The 20,971-nt window shown below is 42.7% G+C and overlaps 2 protein-coding genes across 6 annotated transcripts in view; one reads left to right on the forward strand and one right to left on the reverse strand.

Moving 5' to 3' along the window:
• Positions 1-564: 564 nt before the first annotated feature.
• Positions 565-6,999, forward strand: C18H17orf75 (chromosome 18 C17orf75 homolog). The gene is made up of 10 exons (XM_030287194.4): positions 565-789; positions 1,024-1,104; positions 1,717-1,842; positions 2,286-2,426; positions 2,625-2,682; positions 3,360-3,479; positions 4,112-4,176; positions 4,282-4,418; positions 4,939-5,042; positions 5,649-6,999. The coding sequence occupies exons 1-10, from the start codon at positions 662-664 to the stop codon at positions 5,856-5,858; spliced, it is 1,170 nt and encodes a 389-aa protein (XP_030143054.4). The 5' UTR covers positions 565-661; the 3' UTR covers positions 5,859-6,999.
• A 1,286-nt stretch (positions 7,000-8,285) lies between these two features.
• Positions 8,286-20,971, reverse strand: part of RHBDL3 (rhomboid like 3) — a 62,099-nt gene continuing 49,413 nt past the window's right edge. For all 5 annotated transcript variants that reach the window (XM_030287193.4, XM_072937020.1, XM_030287190.4 and 2 more), the window contains 4 exons: positions 19,199-19,311; positions 16,993-17,093; positions 14,408-14,468; positions 8,286-13,695 (listed from right to left, as the gene is read on the reverse strand). In XM_030287193.4, coding sequence (XP_030143053.1) covers positions 13,424-13,695; positions 14,408-14,468; positions 16,993-17,093; positions 19,199-19,311 — 547 coding nt within the window. In that variant the 3' untranslated portion in view covers positions 8,286-13,423. The remainder of the gene's footprint in view (positions 13,696-14,407; positions 14,469-16,992; positions 17,094-19,198; positions 19,312-20,971) is intronic.

The raw sequence follows: 20,971 nt of genomic DNA on the forward strand, positions 1-20,971 counted from the left end.
TCCAACTCTTGGCCGTGGCCCTGCTGCAGCTGGGGGTCACAGCTGCTCCCTGCAGGGCTTGTCTGCAAAACGAGATTGTGCAGTCTCCCTCTCTGGAGACTCACCTGGATGTGTTCCCTGCCACCTGCTCCAGGTGACTCTGCCTTGGCAGGGGAGTTGGACTGGATTATCTCCAGAGGTCCCTTCCAACCCCAACGATTCTGTGATCGTGATTCTGTAACTACCTGGTAGCCACAACGCTGAGTTAACAAATGTGCTGGTTTAACATGGAAAATGTATTTCAGAAGCAGAACTTTTTTAAAGCAGCATTAGCATGCCTAAACCTGCCAAATCCCCTTCCAATCCAAACCATTCTATAATTCCAAATGTGATTTGAGCAGGTCCTGCCGTTAAGTCAGTGACCGGCTTTTGAAGGATTACTTGTACTGACAGAGGCACTGCGGCGCCTGTGTTGCATTTTTCTGTGCATTGCACGAACGGAGGACCCGCAGAGCCGGAGCCGTTTCGGAACCGCCCTCGTTGAGGACACGGCCCGGGCGCTCCGAAGGCTCCTCCCAGCGCCGGGACGGGCGGGCTCACGGCACACCCGGCGGGGCGGGGCGGCCGGCAGCGCGGCTCGGCGGCTCCCCGCGGCACAGGCGGGGCCGGGGCCACGGCCGCGATGCTGCCGGCGCTGCCGGACGGCGACGAGCGGGAGCTGGAGAGCAGCGAGGAGGGCGGCGGCGCGGCCGAGGAGCGGCGGCCGGAGCGGCATGGCTGCACCTACCACGGCCTCTATGGCTACCGCAGGTGAAGCGCCGGGTTCCCCGCGGGGAGGCTGTGCCCAGGCCTTGGCCGTTCCCACCTCCCTGAATTCCCTTTATTTTTTGTCCTCCTCTCTTTCTCCCCGGTGAGATCCTTTCCCTCCCATAAATGCACGTAATCCCTGCTCATGGTTTTATTCGCCCTCGGGCCGTGCCTTTTCCCTGCTGCAGCCGCTGTTCCCTGTTGCGTGTCACGGCTGTAAACTCACTTGGGTTCCAGGTCCGCGCCGCAGGGAGCTGCCGGCGGGGATGCCAGTGCCGGCGGCGCCGTGGGACACACACCCTCCACCGAAGACTTTAGGTAAAGCCGAGCTGCAGAGCAGCACAAGCACGGGAATATCCCGATTTGAAGTCTTTGCCGTACTGCTGTCAGATCACTGTTAGGTCCTCTGCAGTCCTTTCAAAATACAGCCCTTGTGAAAGTATTCTGAACTCCTCATGGCACTTCTGGAATACCTGGGGAATGGACACATATACAGAGCTCAAGTAATGTATTAAACAGAAACTATCATCCTTTAGTTTGAACTCTCTTGTTTTTTGCTACTAGTACTTGATATTGCTGTATTGACTTAGTTTTTCATGTAGATAACATGGAACAGGAATTTATTAATTTTTCAATGGACATCTTTCCATAAGCTCTGTATTATAGTTGGGGGAACATAGGAACAAAGAGGGCAGTGTCTTATCCGTAGCTGCCGGGAAGGTTAGCATGAGCTGACACCACATCTCCGGACTCCTGGTCAGTGGATGAACCGCTGACTACTCATGAGGACCCAAAAGTCACAGAGCTGCCTTAGCTATAACCAGAGAGAGATTGCAGGGACACCCCTGCTAGAGGCAGGTTCTGCACATGCTGAGAGACACAAAACAATAACGTTTGCCTTTTGGTAACGATTTCTTCTGGATTTTAAAGCCTCTCCTTGCTGGACACCAACTTACCAGCTGAAGCGGAGACGGAGTTGCGCAGTTTCATCGCTAAGCGTCTTACTAAAGGAGCGCTCTTTGAAGGAATGGGGAATGTAGCATCAGTGGGGCTGAGGTAAATTTTTGAAATTACTGGTGAATGAGAGCTGTAAGGAACATTGGCACATCTTGCCTGCCTGCTGCTGCACTTAGGTTTAATCCTGATTCCATGTTCCCAGTCTGTTGCTGCTGTTAATAATAGCATTACACAATGGCACTTTCCTTTTTTAGGTAACTTTGAGAAAAATATTGTTTTAAATAATTTACTGTTTGGATACTTAAAAAATACTACAGATGTTTATGTTTATTTCCTTTCAAACAACTCTGATCACACAGAAGAAAAAAGAGAAGGTCTAAGAGCTGTACCTATGGCTGCAACTACCACGGCCATAGGAGCCACCAGTGCTAACAGTTAAAATCACGTCAGAAATCACATATGTCTGCTTTTTGCACTAATTTATTATGATGTATCTGGAAGAAAGTAAATTTTTTTCTTTTTTTTTTTTTCTTTTCTTATAGCATACCAGAAGGTAAAGTTGGTTGTTACTACTGTCGTTTCCAACAAGAAAGTCTTCTGGAAATGGCAACGTTGGAATCAGACATCAATGCTCCAGAATATGTGGTTTGTTTCTTAGGTGGCTCAGAGAAAGGTCTGGAACTATATCCTTACCTTTAACTTACTTTACCTGTATGGAGAGGGAGACGATGTAAAAATTATCTTGTCATTTTGTTTGTTCCTACTTGAAATAAGCTCATTTGTGCACACCTTTCAGTAACTGAAAAAGTCAGTAACAGCCATATACTGAAAGGAAAAATACAGGTCTAAACTGATGCATCTTATTTTCCTTAAGAAGATACTTTCAGACTTGAGCTGGACAAATACATTCAAAATCTGAAGATAAACCTTGATTTGGAGGTAAAGCATAACTTTTTTTTTTTTTTGAGTGGTGAAAATTAGTATTTATGCAGGTCAATTGCTAAAACCATCTGAAAGATCTAATCTATAGAGACAAAATAGGTGTTTCAAGTACCAGTATGAAACACAGGGAGAGATACGTGACTCACTGTAGTGAGTTGCTAAGTCTAAGGTGCTATCAGCCACGCAAGTCAAAAGAAAAAAAGAAAGGAGGGACCTTTTTGTGTCAGTCATAAATCTCTTAAAGGTCACTAACAGTTAAATTTGAAGAGAAGAGTAACCAATAAAAGGTAATGGTCTGCAAGGAACTTATCAATGTCTACCTCAATTCCTACCAGTTCTGAATGCTAAGAAAGGACATTAGTGGGTTTCTTGTCACATTTTTCTAGTGGAAGTTCTGGATTTTAAGTCACTCTGTCATCCCATCTGCTGTTGCATGGTCTTCACTCAAGATATACCATCATATTACAATTCTGGCTGCTTCTTAAAATGCAAAGCCTTTCATTGTTGATAAAGTGAGGCTTTAAATCTCAGACTCATTATTTTAGTTCACTGTGGTTTGAGATTAAGAAGGTTCCAACATCCAATTATTTTAGGTTGAGTAGATTATTAATAGGCTTCTATTGATGTAGAAATCTGATTTTTAGTTAAAATTTTAATGTTTTGATGTGTTACAGCAAAAAAACTTGGAGGCCTGTGTTAGCCCCTACCTGAGGAGCTGGTTTGAGGATGCCATCTGCCCTATCCAGAGGGTTGTGCAGCTCTTCCAGGAAAAACTTGCCTCTTTGCTACATGCTGTAAGTGTATTTAAAACTGGGTAACTAAAAAACCTTCAGAAGGCATCTCACTGACTCCAGCATGGTTAAAATATTTCTTCCATTTGCTTTCCCAGCAGGAGGAAATGACCACCCCCCCCCCTTTTTGTTGTTGTTGTTATTTTTGTTGTTGTTTTTTAAATTCAGAGCAAGCACTTTCCCCCGTTTATTGCTAAAGAAGCACGTAACAATTTCTTCTATCACTTAAAAAAATTACCTAATGGTGTCCACACTGAAATTAGAGTAAGAAAATCAGAAATAGCATGAGCAGTCTGTCCATGCCATAATTGTCTGAATGAAAAGGGATGTTGTATTGTGTACATGTCTTGTGTAATTCACTGGAAACAGAAAAGAGACTAATCCTAGCTCTAGTCCCTGAGTTTGGGGAGGTTCTGGATGGACTAGCCAACAGAGTATAACTGCTGAATTTCTTCTGAGCGCAGAACCAGCTGCAATGGCAATAATACAGAGTACTGCCTTTACAAGAACAATTTTTAAAGTACCACATTATGTATTAATTGCTCATAACTGCAGTATAGCTACAAAAGTAATACTGAAGTTGCATTCAGATTTTTCCTTTTTTTTTTTTCTTTTTGTTTCTTTTTTTGTTTAAGGCTCTGAGTTACACTCCTGTAGAAGTCAAAAATGCAGATGAAAGAACAGAAAAGGACATCAGCAGGTAAAGATACTTAGAGCCCAAGGAACCTCTGAGTAACTCGGCTACTGTGTCTGACAGTCCCCTTAGTGTGCAGGACAAGGAGCTGACAAGAGCTTTCTGTGTCAGGTTCCTGGCAGCTGCCAGTCTCCAAGGACTTGTCCAGGAAGGCACAATGACCTCCCTGTGCATTGCCATGACAGAGGAACAGCACAAGTCCATGGTTATAGACTGTAGTGGACCTCAGCCCCAGCTGCATAATGCAGGTGAGATTACAGCTGGGAACACTTCCTGTTGCTCCCTTGGATCCATCAGCTGCTGAGACCTGTGACATTAGAGGCAGTTGAGGATATTCAGATCATAGGTTCAGAAACTTTAGGTTCTGTTTTCCTATGAGGTACCAGAATAGTTTCTTACACCAGACACACTGGAACTCTAGGTTGAAAATGCTTGGTAGTAAAATCCACAGTGCATTTCGTTTGTTACCATGAAAATATGACTTGTACAATTCAGGGAATCTGCAGAACTTTTTTTCTTGTTGCAATTTTGACAAATGTTGGGAAAAGGGATTCAACATTCAGAACACAGTCTTGTGTAATCACTCTAGCTGTGTTTGCTTTTATTTTCCATGTGTATTGTTTTTCCTTAAGACTCATTTCCTGGCCCAGGTATATTGCTATCACTTGTTATGTGAAAGAGATTAAACCAGGTAAATGCAGCTGTATATTTATGTTGAGCTCATTTGCTTTTTCTCATATCTTTTCTGTACTCCTGAACATTTAATAGGAAGCAACAGATTCTGTGAGGACTGGATGCAAGCTTTTGTGAATGGTGCTGAAGGTGGAAATCCATTTCTCTTTCGGCAGATTTTGGAAAACTTTAAATTGAAGGTACCTGTTCATATATGTTAAAGACTTTAAGAAGATATTTGGGCTACTGAGGGAGCAAATACTATATGCAAAATATTATTTTGCACTGAATAAAAGTTTTAGGTTGTTATGATGTCTGTATTCCATTAACTGACTAAATCTGAAGCTTAATTGAGGGCTGGCTTACTGTAGTTGACAAGAACAGCTGTAAAGTAGTGTCAGAGTTTCTTCAGTGAATGCTCCAAAGGTGTTTTCTCAAATTTAAAGTAAGACCCACCTTCTTTGTTGCTGTTGTTTGTTTTCTTCAAATACTGTTAATCTGAGACTTGCACACACAATCTCATGTAACAGGGATTCGGTAGCTAACACTTCTTAGGTGAGCTGCCATAACAGAATTCATGCTACAAGTTGGACACATCACATTGTGTTGTCACATTTTGCATCATTACAATGAAAGCTATAATATGCATCCAAGACAATATTCAATTCTTGTATTACTATTAAGTAATACAAAATTTCTATTGGAAATACTTTGGCTTTTCCTGCTATTTATCCTTTATTTTCCACAATAGTGTGTTTTCATTCCACATAGGAGGATAAGAAAATGCTCTGTTACTCTTTGCCCAGGCTATCCAGGACATTAACAACCTGAAGAGGTTTATCCGCCAGGCTGAAATGAACCACTACGCCTTGTTCAAGTGCTACCTGTTCCTAAAGAACTGTGGCAGTGGAGACATCCTGCTGAAGATTGTGAAAGTAGAACATGCAGAAATGCCAGAAGCCAGGAATGTAGTGACTGTCCTGGAGGAATTCATGAAAGAAACATCAGTGGCTTAAAATTATCTTATGTATAAATCACTAATTTCTTCTGTGCAATGCAGCTATTGCAGGATTTTTAATTTATATTTAAAAGTATAACCCAAGTTAAACCTTAGCTGCAATTTCACCTGCCTTTTATTGTTTTTAGACAAAGCACTATGAGCTTTTTTAATGTGTAAATATGAGATAATACAAACTCCTGCAGAGTTTTCAGATTCTCTGACTTGCTCCTGTTCTGAGGAAATCATGACATTTGATTTTTATAGTCATTGCAAAACCAAACCCAAATCCTTTACCTAGCAAGCATGTCACTGTTCTAAATATTTAAATATCTTTAAAATAATTTAGATCTGGCTACTTTGTTTTAATAAAGAAGTACGAACATCTGGATAGATATAGATAATGAATTAATCATTTTAGTTTAGATAAGAGAACCTAGGTACCAAGTCTGTGTCTGGTTTCTGCTTTCAAACTGCTGGTTTGTTCTATTGCCACTGGATAAACAAGTTGGTAATTGTATGAAACAGAGTTGCCTTAAGACTGAGCCATGGCAGTGATCAGTTTGTATGTGCCTGTATGTGTGCATACACATACACAACAGCATCTGAAATTCCCAGGCTATTTGATGTATCCCCTTCTTCCTTAGCCTGAGGTGTGATCAAGACCTTCTTTGTATGTTCTTATATTACAGTTTTGCATAACTGTAAATAATCCTATGTTTTTCAATCATGAAGAAACTAAAGTTTCCACATTTAATAGCAAGACTTTTTCAGAATTTGAAGTAAATGAACTTCCCAAAATAATTACTCAGACTTTAAAACATTTCACTGTATCAGCAATGGATTCTTACCCACATGATGGGACACATAGGCGGCAGAATACCTGAAGGAAATCTTTGACTACAGCTGGAATAAAAACTCATGAAGTCTCTGAGTAACTTCATTGTTATTCTGCAAACCTGATACAAGCAGAATTCCCTGTTGGTTCCCTTTGCAGGAGAGGGTGTTGAACTCCCCCAAAACGGTGCCTGTAACTAACGTGGTTCCGTGTGACTTGTGCTGGTGCTCTGTACTGTGAGGGCAGGAGTTGCTGCTTTCCTGTGACACCACCATGTTGAACCTATAATAAGGTTGACAATAAAACACGTTGAAATTCTCAATACTGTGCCTATAAATTGTCAATGAGTGTGGTCCTTGATGTCTCCTGTTGAAAACCCTTTATCCCTCAATGCAGAGAAGCTGCAAATGTGGCATTAACAGCCAAGGTGACATATAATGTATTTGAGAAGAAAAGTAGTGGGAAAGAAACAAACCCCTCATTCAGTCATACGCAGGAGCTCTGAGAAGAAACAAGTGTTTTCCTTCATGAGTTAAATACAGCAGCAGCACTCAATAAAACATCACCTTTTGTTACTCCTGTACATTTCTAAAAAAGTTGGAACACTGGTTGTTCAGTTTTTTGGCCGATCAGGACACAAGAAAAAGCTCAGTGCTTAAAAAAACAAGTTGGATGTGAAGAACAGGAAGAAGGTGCATGGTGCTGAAACACTTTTTGTATTAATTGACAAAAGCTGACAAACCCACCTTATCTTTGTGCTGAAAGTCCTCAGCTAATGAATAGAGTGATTTGAGTGTCTCAGAAAGTTCAGTGCAGAGAACTGACAGCAAGAGCTGAGTCCCACACACAGTAGCAGGGATCTGCCTCCCTTAGGAGTAGCACATCTGACAGGAACTGCTCCCACATACATCTTCGTTCCTATGAATTACACTTTAACCCAGTGTTTCCCAACAAAAACACAACTTATTTTTTCAAAATAAGCCTCTGTCTTCCACACTGGTAGAAGGACTTTTAACTAGTTGGGGGTTTACTTTTGCTGGGGATTTACTTTTTTTCTGGATATGTTATTTCCACTCTTGATCCAAGATACGTGTTTTGGCTCTCAGATTTGAAAACATTCAGTAGAGCCTGAGGTTAAAAGAGCACAACCCTCCTCCCCAGGAAAAAAAAAAAATAAAAAAAATCACTCAAATGTAAAAAAAAAGTAAAAAAATTTACTCAAATGTCGTCAACTTCCCTGCAGCTCTGAGGTCACTGCAGTGAAGAGACAGCTGCCAAAAGGTGGGACAACACCTGAATTTCCATACAAGTTGCAAGCCAGTTCTGCATTCTCATTAGATCTTGTGGAGAAATGAAGCTGCAGCTCACTCTCCCCTTTATCTGTTAGACAGACATAAAAATGAGTTACCAATGTCATTATTAGAAGATTACATGGCAGAGCTCCAAACCAAGGGCTCTTTCGTTAAAAGACATGTTAACTGTAGACAAACTTACAAAATTGTCCTTGAAAGTTGTTTCTTGGTTGGTTTTTTGGTATGACATAGAAAACCTCCATTTTATAAAAAAAAAAGAAAAGAAAAGAAAAGATAAATGAAACAGAAAACAAAGAAAACCACCAAAGAAGAATTTAATGGATTCTGCGCTCAAATAATGTCACAACAAAAATATACAGAATGTACACAATACAAAAATATTTGGAAACATACAATAGCATCTTACCTTGCAAATATAATTTTGTTTCACTAGCCCTTCACAGGGAAAGTACCACTTGTTCAGTATTTAAGGCAGAAAATTATGTAGTTTAGTGCTTTGTGTTTAACACTTGGATGTGTTGTTAGCATTAGTAGTGTAAGGAGAAGAAAAGCTGCATAAATCTGGCTTTATTTGCTAACTGAACAGACACTGTGGGAGTCAGGAGAGAGTCAGTGACAACTGTGTCTATGAAGCTCACTGAAAATAAGGTACTTTAGCCACTTAAATCATAGGTAATATTTTGTGCTTTGTGTTGTAAAGTACCCTGAAACGTAAAGTTTCTGCAGATTTTCCTACTGGCATATTAGAAAGCTTTTTCCAATTAAAAGCCAATGATTAATGGTGACATTAAAATACATTTGCCTTTAAATAGGCTTGGTTTCTCTCTTAGGTGTGATTCTTTTATATGGAACTGCAAAATACACTCCACTCCTTTATAACTAGCTCTTGGCATCAGTAATAAGAGAAGGAATCTTTGAGTTCTTCCACACAAAGCACTGTAGAGCGGCCACCACTGTAAGAGGAGCAGGGGAGCAGCAATACTCAGAGGTGCTGGCCTGGGCTCTCTAGGCCCAGCTTGCCCCCAGAGGTGGCTGGTGCTGAACTGCCATGTCCCCATTCTCCAGTTCCACTTCGGGCAAAGCCAACGCATGGGGGTTCCACAGCCGCTGGGCTGAGCTTGAATCTTTGTGAACAGACTTTGAGCTCTTTACTCACTGAAGAATGTGTGAAAGTCCTACCCACCATCTTGTGAGACTAAATATTGGCAGAGAACAGCAGCTTCCTTGTGAGGTCAGCAGTCATGTCAGTACCAACTCTGAGCACGTCAGATTCCATCCTCCATAGCCCAGTTCAAACTGAAAGGGCCTAATCTGCTTTAAAACACATGGGCAGTATAATCCATCAGAAGATGTTGGGATACAGAATCCCTGAGCTTTATTTCTCTAGCTTCCCCCTTCCCTGTTGATAACATACTTCCCACTGCCAAAGGAGCAAGTAGTGAAAAACCACAATATGCCACGTAAGTGCTAAGATTCCTCATCAACTGACAGGGAAACAGTGACACAAGATGTTGTCTTAAAAACTCAGCAAACGTAAATTCATCAGCATTTTTATGACTGCTACACTTCACTCAGAGATTGTTTCTGGAAAGCTCCTCTCCCACCACTGCAGGACAACTCTTTTCCTCCTCATGCCTGTTATTACTGCTGTGTGTAACACTAATCTTTACCTGTCTAGGAATAAAAAGTGCCATTTGCAGTCCCCGAGGACTTTGATCTGCCTGGTTCTCCTCTTTCCTCCTCCTCCCCACGGCTGTGGGAGCTCCTTGTCCCGGGCCAGGGCTGCTGCCGGCCGCCGGCAGGGGTCCCTGGCAGCTCCGCATCCAGCGCCGCCGGCTGCTCCCTCCGCCTGCCGCACTGCTCCTCATCCTCACGGACCTGTGCTGCAGTGAACTCACCGCACGGGAAATCCACCACACAAACGCCTGCTTTTTTTCTTTTCTCCCCCAGGTGTTGTGTCCTCGCTCAAGGACACAGTGTAAAATAACTTGCTCCGAGGTGCTCTGTTCAAACCTGTACTTTGGTGACGGTCCTTGCCTTCTGCTCTAGCACTGCACAGTCAGAAGCTTTAACAGATTCGTGTTTTATCTGACTGACGGAAAATTCCAGCAGTAGCTGAAATAAAACCACAACAAATAACTGAAACCAGTCCCTCAGTGGATGATCCTTCAGGAACACGCTGCTGACTGTGACAGGTTGGAACTACAATGAGCAGGATGGAGAATATTACATCTCCAACATGAGCCAGCAGCTTCAAGGACATCTGGAGGTAACAGAAAAGCCTGATTGCTGTTAGTTCTGTGATGCTGCAGCTCTGTGGCACTCCTGGGTGTGTTAGAAAATAGCAAAACTGGAATTGATGATACTCTGTAAAAACATAGCAGTTTTCACACTATAATTTTAATGATTAAAAAAATAATTAAAAAGCTTAAGTACTTTGTGCTGCTTCTGGCTCCATGAACTGATTGATTCTTAGCAGACAACAGGCTCTGTGCACAAACTGCTCCATGTATGGGAGGAGATTTCAGCTCTGGTAAACAGGAATGTGATAGGGTTTCATTCCTTCACCTAACATAAATCTAACACTGCCTTAAAGTCTGGCCCTTCTGATCCCCAGGGCTGTTTGTAGACTTGCTCAGGCAGGGTATGGGGACACAGAATGAAGTCAGAAAGAGGAACAACAGGTTAAAAGAACAAGTTATAAGATCAACTTCAGAGCTGTTTTCAACCAGTTCATGTAAACCACACTCATCTAAGGAAAAAGGACCAAGGAAGGCTGTGGCTGTCTGCACTACTCTGTTCAGCTCTCTCCCACTCCTGAGCTGAGTAAAGACATTTTGGCCATGATCAAGCTGATCAAGAAACTGGTGGCTCTTGAACTTTTATCTTGTTGCTTCACCTCAGAGCACACACTGGAAGCAGGAAAGGCATGGAAACCTTTACTGGTAAGAAACTAATGGACAGTAAGTAGCTTTCAGCTGAGAAAGCAAAAATAAAAGTCAATTGGTGCACATTGCACTCTGGTAAATTACAGGCAAAATAATTTAGGTCTTTTTGCAATTGAAATTTTCTACCAAAATTTTAAAAGCTTTCCTAAGATTTCGGGAGAACTCCCATTCCTGGTCACCTCTGTTTTCAAGGCATCTGTAACGAGAAAGGTTTAGCAATAGGTGAGGGAAGGAATGTCCTCCTTACTTGATAACCATGTCAGAACTCTCCTAACTCCCACTCTCCTTCCTGCCTGCTCCCAGGGGGATCCACGGCTACTCACTGGGCCAGCACCTGCAACAATCCATGGGAACTCTTAGGACTGTTGGGATCTGGACCCAAACTACAGAGGTAAAATGGCTCAGGGAACCAATCCCTTCTCCAAAATGATCAGAGCTGTGGCCCTTATCCCTTCCTCTTGGTCCTCAGTGAGGGCCCATGAGCAATGCACTGGCCATGCAGAACAATAAAAGTGCAATCGCCCTCAGAAATCCCATTTCTGTGCACAAAGGTGCCAAAAATTGTTTCTTTTGCAGGTAAGGCTTGTTCCAGGCTGCAGATACACTTATTTTCTCCTCCCTCTTTCTGAGGCAACAGAACTTTTATGAGTGCATCTGGTAGGAGAAGACTTCACCCCTCAACCCAGTTATTTTTCCATAAGAGGCAAAGAAGGGGGTAGCTGATAAGCACTTGTGGATGTCCCCTCTAGAGGAATAGGCTCCTACCAGCTTGTGGTATCATCTGGCAGCATGGATAGCATAGCTGAGAGAATAAAGCCCACAACACAGAGAGACATTTTTCTACAGAGCAAACACAACTGCTACGGTGCCCGTGGGATGTGCTGTGAAAGACTCTGGTGGCTGTGCCTGGGCACCAGCAGGAAATAGAAAAAAAGGGAAGAGAGGAGCTTGTCTGGAGAGACTATTATGGCTGCTTTGTCCAGACCATTGAATAGGTGGGTGAAGGGCAGAGAAAAGGAGGGCACCCACACTCCTGGACTGTAATTTGGCAGCTCTCTAAAGTGACAAGCAAAATAAGCACCTTACAGAGAATAGTACCTGTAAGCTCTGCTTGTGCTACAGATGTCCCCATGTGGTCCCTAGGTCTGTACAGGCAATTGTGTGAACTGTGCCACAGCCCACTTACAGATTGCCTGGACTGGGCTTGACCAACATTAAAGAAAAAGGCATCACTGCACCTAACTGTTGTCTGGAGCTCCTGAACATCCATTGCCTCAGGAATAGGCATCCTCAAAATTTTAGAAGTCATATTAAAACCTGTTTTTCATTTCACAATGATCACTGTAGCAAATAACACCCTCTCCACTTCATTGGGAAACCAGTGCTACATACAAACAGATTTAGCTCCACTGCTTTCAGTGGACTTGGCCCCAAATGGATTGTATGGCTGTAAAGACTGGATAGCTCCCACCCTGGGCTGCTGGAGGTGATCATGGTCCCATTTTCCTAGCAGGAACCTGCTGGAAGAGTTGAGATCCTTGCTAGGAGCTCACTGCAAGCCAGGTGTTAGGTCAGTGTGGTCAGAAAAAAAGTGAGAAGGAAACAGCACCTGATTGTCGCCTGGTAAAACCACAAATGAATATTTGACCTTCTTTTCTTCATCCCTCAAAAAAAACCCAAACAAACAAACAAAAAAAAACAAAACAAAAAAAAACCCCAAAAACAAACAAACAAAAAAATACCCCCAACAATCCAGCCACACCCTTTAGCCACAGCAGGCTGGGGAAAGGGGAATAATTAATTAAAATCAAGTGAAACATGCACAGGAAAATTCACTTCTGGCTGGGTATCCACAACCTAAGATTCCCAATGTTTATAGTGCAATTTCATTTGACCTGTGGTTGAAGAGCAGTCTCCATCACTTTATGTGATCAAGTTCTGCCGATTCCTTTGAAAGTTGTGCAAGACAAGTTTCAGCAGAGACTAAAATACCTTAGCAACCATTCAAGTAATTAGACAGTGGCACTGGTATGGCTGAACAGTCAGACATGTCCAAAGAAACCAGACTCAAGCTGCCTTGTGAGTACCATTTGAGTCTCTAATTAGTAAATGTCTGCTCTTCTTCCCTTTTAGTGTTCAGTAACAGAGGAAATTCACTGAACAATTGGCCATAATTCCAGCACTGACCTGGAAAATACAAATATCTAATAGAAACTATTGATGTGTGATAAGAACCCAAGCAGTCAGTGCCCAGGTGCAGGGCAGAAACTGCAGGGCATGGCCAGCCAGAGTTACACAACCTGCTGGGTTTGTGAACAAACTGATCAGCTGATTTCATGAGATCTTTAAGCATCTCCATCAGCACACTTGTGTGTGTTCAGAAGAATCATCCTCCCAAGTTAAATACAAAAATAGATCCTCCATCTTCATTCATTTAACACAGCTGACAGATGACTTCTGCTCTCCAGTTTTCTGTCCCATGTTTTCAAGGAGGGGGAGGTAGCTTTAGGTCCAACAGACTGTAGGCAAAAATATTCCAGAAGATGGCAAATAAGACAAAAATGACGTAAATAGAAAGGAAGATCCACCATAAAGTCTGATCTTGGAGTCTCTGCTCATAGTTCCTCAGGATGATAACACCAAGGGTGATTCCAACCATCACCCCTCCCAGGTGAGCCATGAAGCTGGGGTGGGGGCATGGGGGGTAAGCGGAGGGGTGAAATCGCAGCCACACGGCTCTTCCAAATTCAAAGCTCACTGGAACAAAGAATAAAATCAGTTAATTGTCTAGGTTTATCCCTTCTTAAGTCCATGCTGGGGGCAGCACTGCATCCCTGAAGAGACAGAGAGGGAGAAATTGCCTTGCATGGTGAGCACAGGGAAGCTGTGGCTATGTCAGGGCTGTAGCACACAGACATGAGGCCCCACCAGAGGCTGGAAAGTGATCTGGGTTTGTGAGAGTGTAGATAGGTTGGGGAATATTCACCTTCTGAAATTTATACCAAAACCATAACAAAAATGAGTTAGAATTTGAAGACAGTTGTATGTGATGAATGAACACACAGATTAGTTTCCCTTATTGTGCCCCTCTGGGGATTGGGCTGGAAGAGAATTCATCGGTGTGGGTATAATGCTGCTGCCATCCCAGACAGGATGTGCTCTAGGAAACCCAAGTATTATCATTAGGAAAGCACTGCATGTTTGAGACTGCAAAGAGATGTTCAAGCTCCTTCACAAACACCACAAGCTACAGATGCTGGCTAACGACAAATCCTTGTTTACAAATGCTTGTGTTGAAAGCCAAAATCTGCAGTGGAGAGCAATGTGGTTTGGCTGCCAGAAGGTCCAGCTGCAAGTTCCTACCAAAATTGCTGCAAAGTCAAAACCCTCTGAATCAGCATGAAGTATTATGACAAGGACAAACAAAATAGGACTGGCTGCACGTGTGCCAAGCTTTGTGTGTACTTACTACAGATCAAGGCAACAGCCATGCGCAGCAGTTTGAATTGGCACTTCATTCCTGACCAGTTCTGGAAAAGAGACAAGGAAAACAAAGTAATGCTGCACACAAACCTGAAGGGATATTACATTTAGATCTGTCACTTGTCAGGCAACTTCTCAGTGCATTCAAGCCCTACTGTGCTTATTCAATGCTATTTTCTGTGCCTCAGGCTCCCTGAAATTCTGCAGCTCAGATCTTTGGCACAGCATAGAGAAACAAGAAAGACTTCAATAAAAGCATACCAAGGAAACAGTGCCATAAGAAAGCCTGGACTTAGTCTCCTTTGTCTTCAGCCTTGGTTATTAATCAATATGGTGGAATAAAAATCTCTGAATGATAATCAGAAATCATGGAGAAATACTAAAAGTCCTCCTTTTTCAATTGCACATAATTTCAAAGCAGGAAAAGAGATCATGTTTTGAGAAATTCAGATGTATGACAACATTATTATTACTATTTTATTATTATTATGATGTGACTAAATAAAAATTTGCCTATTGAAGGCAGACTGAGATACCAAGATAATGGGTTTCTTGTAAAAAGCTCCCTATTTGTCACACTGAAGAAATAAAAAGAATGCCTATAAACTCTTCAGACTATCTCTAATGGCACTTGGGATGGCAAAAAAACCTCAACCTCCACAAAATAAGTAACTGATTTTCTTTCTCTACAGAGAGACCTAACCCAGTCAGAAAGCTCTGAGCTCATGTTGATTAATACTGTGCTGCCTCCTTCACTTTTAATTTCCATGTAGCTGCTTTGAATCCCTTCCCTCGCTCTTTTCCTTGGGGTGACACACTTTATTGCTTCCCCCTGTTGGTTATTTTATGTCTTTAATTCCAATAATATTTATCTTTCCAAGCAAAAATGTTTCCATTTCCTTTGGTTACCAGGAAGCACAAGGGAACAGAAGATTCCAGAGACCCTCCCTGCCACAGTCCCTGCTGTCCCCAGCTGTGCCAGACTGAGTTTTGTCAGCAAATAGCCAACACGCCTTTCAGCGTGCAGCAGCATCGCATCTAGATAACAAGTGAGCACAGAGAGACAAGGGGGAGGAAAGGAAAGCAAAAACATCCCTCCACCAGAACTGGAAAGGCAGCAAAAAATAATTTCAGATGAGAAGAGAGGCAGTGGATAATGAAGAAACAAAGATGCTAAGGTAGCAATCTCTAAATAGATTTGGCCAATGAATAGTGAAATGACAGATCACTTTGTGATGTTCTAAGAAGTCAGGGAAGGTAACTGCTGAAGACTCTCCACATGCCTCTGGAAGAGCCTGTTCCTCTAAAGCAGACTAAAATTTCCTCCAATGCGCCCCTCTAACCCTGTGAACTGTGGTGTTAAAAAACCCTGTGTCTTCATTACCACCCTGAAAGACAGAGGAAGTTCCCTCCTGCTTCCCTTGGCACATTGGCAGGGAACACAAATCACACTGAAAAGAACTGAAAGTAGGGATGCAATTCCCCAGCAGAAACCCTGAGCTATAGGGGTAGCCTCGCTCCTCCACTTCCTACCTCTCTGCCAGCCACTCAACTGTCTCATTTGGACAGCAGCCTCAGCTCATTCATGCTCTGAGAAGCTTGAAGATGGTGAAGCAGACCAGCTCTGCTCAGGATATCTCTCACTTCCCAGCTTACAGAACTGTCTGGAGCAGCACCACTGTGGGTCACAGCTGGAGCCTGCTGACTTTATTGCAGACAAGCATCAAGTACAAGGTTTTCTTTTAGGCTTGGCACCAACACCACCTCACACACACATCTTCCAGCACCCATATAACAGATTTTCTGTCTCTACTGCAGCCGCCTCAAATTATCTTCCCACTCAGACCCAGGGGAGGAGCATTATCCTCATTTTCATGGTTATTCTGCTCTGATATTGCTGGTACAGGACAGACATGCCACCACACATGAATCTTCTATCAGCAAAGCCTTTTTTGCCTGGTGTCAGCTGAGGAGTCCCCCAGGCAGCTGTGTTGGGCTTTGCCACCATCTAGCTGAGGGCTGGGGATGAACTCCTGTTTCCAGCCTTAGGAGAATGACAATGCTGGTATTTGCTCACCTGTGTAAAGTCTTTCATGAGGTGAAACAGCAAAGAGATGCATCATTAGATCACCCAGGGTTCAGCTTCAGTCTGGGTTTTACAAATGGAGATAAGAAATATTCTGCACATGAATCAATTGAATGCTAAATTTATTTAGATACTCACTAAAATTACATAGGACATCCAGACAGAAACAGGTCTGCCACTTCTGCAGAGCCAGTCTGCTTTTCAAACATTTGTCAGCCATTGCATGGAGAGTTGATAGCCTGGAGAACACTGATAAATCTTGGATTACCAACACCTTTAGGTTGTCCTGGAAAACTGTCAGCCATCAGGGTACCAAGCCACCAAGTGCAAGGTAATATTTCCATTCCAGAACCACACCACTGAGACTAGACTCTTAGCTGGGGCAAGCTCTGAATGACCAACAGCTGGGTCAGGTCTTACTTCCAGCCCCTTTGGGCCACCAGACGTGGCTCACTCTGAGGTCAGACAGTCACTCTGGTACTCACCATCACAATATTGGCCAGGTGAGCAGAGACAAGAGCATACACACCTCCAGAGGAGCCCACCACCGGCGCCCTCATGTCAGCCACTGACACTGCAAGGGACCCTGGGGGAAACAACAAGGCTTTGTAACAATTGCCCACCAAATAAACACACTCACTCCTACCCTACATCCCTACTATGGCCTGTTTGTGTTAATTGCTGTAGGTCAGGAATACAGAAAGAGAAGGAGGGGGAAATTGATTGACTCCTGAAGCCAACTCAGTCCTGTCAAGGCAGGGACTGATTGATTCCTCTGCAACCACTTTAAAAGCAGCCAAGCAAGGCAGCAATGTGTCTTCAAGCTTGTCCTGCAAAAAGGCATTTATTCCCTGATTGAAAGAACAGGAAGCAGGAGACAGACAAACATCTGTGTTTGTTTCTCACCTGAAGATAAAACAGAAGTAGCTCTTATGTTGCCAAGAAAAATCTTAGCACAGGGAGAAGGATATAGGGACTTTAACTTAGCACAGGCCTCTGATCAAAGCACAGCTTATTATCTGTAAAACTTCAGAGTAAAACTAGTCAGAAATAACCTGGATGGAGGCAGTAGGCACTTGACAGCAAAATGACAGGTCAAGTACATAAAGGCATCACTAATAACAATACAGCCAAACAGAGACATTGCTTCTTCTTATCGCAGTTGGAGACTTGGATCTGCTCAAAGCTCCTTTCATTGCTGACTTTAAGAATAATTTAAGCAATAGAGGGAAAGGCAGATTTGCTGTCACAAAGAAGGGATAATGAAGATCTTTGTGATGATTTGGAATGGGAAAAAGACATACTGGCAAATCTTGAGAGAGTCCTTGGTAGCACAGAATCTAATGAACTTCTTTGCTAATTGCCCAACTGATTCCAGGTCAAGAAAGTGCTGAGCTTCAACCAGCCAACTCTGCTGATAGCTCCGTCCTTCCTTGTATGGCCCTGAGACTTCTCAGCTCTTAAACACCGCCATTAAGGAAAAAGTTAATGAGAAAGAAAGGAAGGAGTAATAAGATCTTGCAGTTAAGTCTTCAGACACTGAGTGCCTCAATTTCCATTCTTAATGTGTCTTCTTAGTAAAGCCAAAAAAATGAGAAAGAACCATAAAAGTTGTTGCCTAACTACATTTTACTGTCTAGTCCTGATTATTTTGTAGCTGAGTTATCTTTATATTGCCTCAGCATGAATATAGCCATTTCCCTCTCTTCTGGCACATGACAAAGAATAAAGGATGTTTCATAACTGGCTAAGATATCAGTGAAGCCCTGGGATTTGGTAGGTGTATCTGTGTAGAAAAGCTAGGTCTGGGAAGTTGCAAATTGGGCACCACTTTTGTTAGTGTTTGCTAAAATAACAGTCAGGGGACAGTGGAGCTGCTCTGCTAACTCCTTTCTCTGCAGTAAATACTGTTGGTGTTTGTACCATGCCTCATCCTGTGCCCTAGTCCAATTATTCTTTCCACAGACTGTCTCCTGGAACGCAGGATTTATTAGTACCCAATGCAGCCCATTCTACAAAGGGTTTATCTGCTTATTATGGAAAAAAAGTAATTATGTGGCTGGAAAAAACAAACAAACACTATAAATCTTGAACAAACACAGTCAATCGTTGTCTGAGTTCCACTGTAAAGCTCTTGGTTGTTTTCACACCCTCCTTCTGTTTTAACTAGATGTTGATCTATTGTCAGCTTCCATCACCTCCAAACTGCTGGAAATTCCAAACATAAATAAAAGCAATTCAGCACAAACTAAAAATCAATCAGGCCCCATGGCTTAATGATGGAATGAATTTTCCAGATTTCTGTGCACTGCTGACAATCTACAACTAAATACTTCTTGTTTACTTAGGCTGTAGAAAGGTGATACACAAGACAAATGGAGGAAGAACTGCCACAGGATCAGCACGACTCCACATTCAGGAAGATCATCTAAAGCAAGGCTATTTTAAAATAACAGGTAGTTGGTGCATTTTTAGCAGGTCTCCTAAACAGAGAGTCTATGGCTACATAGAAATAGATGTCAAGTTGTACCATATTTTCTATGTCCAGCCCCACAAAGGATTTCAATACACAGAAGATCACTGAATGTTCCTCTCCTAATCCCAAATATCACAAAACATCTCTCCAACTCAAAAGCCAGCACAGACCATTTTCACTGCTTCTCCACCTGGGCATGCAGAGGTGTCACCTACCTGCCACAACTCCTGCAAAGTACACAAAACTGATCCTCGCAGCTCCGTGCACCATTTCCAGAGGAACCCCAACCAAGAGTTGAAGGACAACATTGAGCCCAAGATGTTCTATCCTGCAGCAAAGAAAAACAATAGCTGTCGTCTTTTCCAACTCTTCATCTCCTTTCTCTACTACTGAGACACAGATATCTTGGAAAGAAAATGAAAGAGTACTCGATTCACATAAGTAGACTAACACTGGGAAAAACAGTGATTCCAGAAAAAATCAGACCCAGAGCTGCAATGTTTCTTCTCTCCTTGCTGCTTTTATCTTTTTTGTATCCATGCAGGTCCTTTCAGCTAACGACTTTGTACAATGTTTGGTTCTTAGACAGAACAACTGTGTTCTTAAACTTTGGTTCTGTTTGGTCAGACATTTTTTCCTTTGTCTTTGCTTGAAAAAGTTAAATGACTTGTCAAAAAAAAAACAAACAAAAAAAAAAAGGCAGCAAAATGGCAGCAGAGCCTGGAACAGAAGCCAGAAATTTGACCTGCTCCTCTCTTCTCCCCTCCTAAGGACTCCTAAGGATACCACTTTTCCCTGCACACATCACACTGCCATGACGGGGAATGGTTGTTAAGAATGAGGTGAGTGTAGAAGTTCCAGGAGAACTGCCATTTCCTGGTGCTGTAATGCTGCTTTACAGTATGGGCTGTCTGACCCTCACCCTTTTCTGCTGTGTCTACTTCAGTGGTCAGAATGGGAAGCAGAGGGATTTTGATCTCTGCTCAGGTACCCAGGTGTACTCACTGATGCTCTCTCTTCATCCACCCTCGTTCCCATTACAGCCAAGAGCAAAACTCCAAAAGTCCTGTTGGACACACAGGAAAAAGCTGAGCTGAAGGAACTATTGCAGAAAGCCCCACTATCACACTGTGCAGGACCACTTGCAGCCTGCAGGCAGTGTGACAGCTCAGATGTATATATTGGGTAGAGACTCCAGTGCAGCAGATTTCCCCTGAGCTGAATCAATAGCTTCAACACAAGTTCTCTGTTGCTTTTAGCAATACTACTTAACAAACCTGTCCTGCCACTTTCAAATCTCTATACAGATATTCATCTGTAGGGTCTTCCAGTGAGGTAATACCAGCACCAGGCCCTGAACAGGATCAACACCCTGCTAGTGACTGAGATTTACCCTGGGCTCACAGGACTGTGACCTCACTGAATGGTGACATCTCACTGGGTTCAAGGGTATCCTGCTTTTTGTATGAAGAGAACCTGCTTACAAAACTGATGGATCTAAATTACACAGTGGTACCCTTAACACAGAAGGACAGCATCTTTTGGGGAAAAGAGAGCAAAGTACCTAATGCCTTGAAAATGTACATCCTATTTTATACAAGAAAAGGGTTGTTCACAGGAAGGCACTAGCAAACTTTGGTTTAAGTTATATGCAGTTCCACTGTTTTGATCTTTTTCATGTTACCATAGCAATTTCCCATATACAGCAGAGAAAAACACTGATGGTGAGATTCAGTAATGACAGAATAGTCTCATAAATGAGAATTTAAAGTTGGACTGCAAAAAAGTGCTAGAAATGATACTGCAGAAAACAATCCTCTCCTGATATCTTAATAATTTTGTTTCCATTTAATTTCTCTCTGAAGATTAATTTCTTTCCTGTTCAATACACTCAGCAGTGCAATTTTTCATCATGGGAAACTGCTGCATATAACTGGATTCTTTCATTACCTTCCTCAAGCTAATGGAGCCACTGGGAATGGTCAGCA

The sequence above is a fragment of the Taeniopygia guttata genome, chromosome 18 (genome assembly GCF_048771995.1).
Source record: "Taeniopygia guttata chromosome 18, bTaeGut7.mat, whole genome shotgun sequence".
Taxonomy (NCBI): domain Eukaryota; kingdom Metazoa; phylum Chordata; class Aves; order Passeriformes; family Estrildidae; genus Taeniopygia; species Taeniopygia guttata.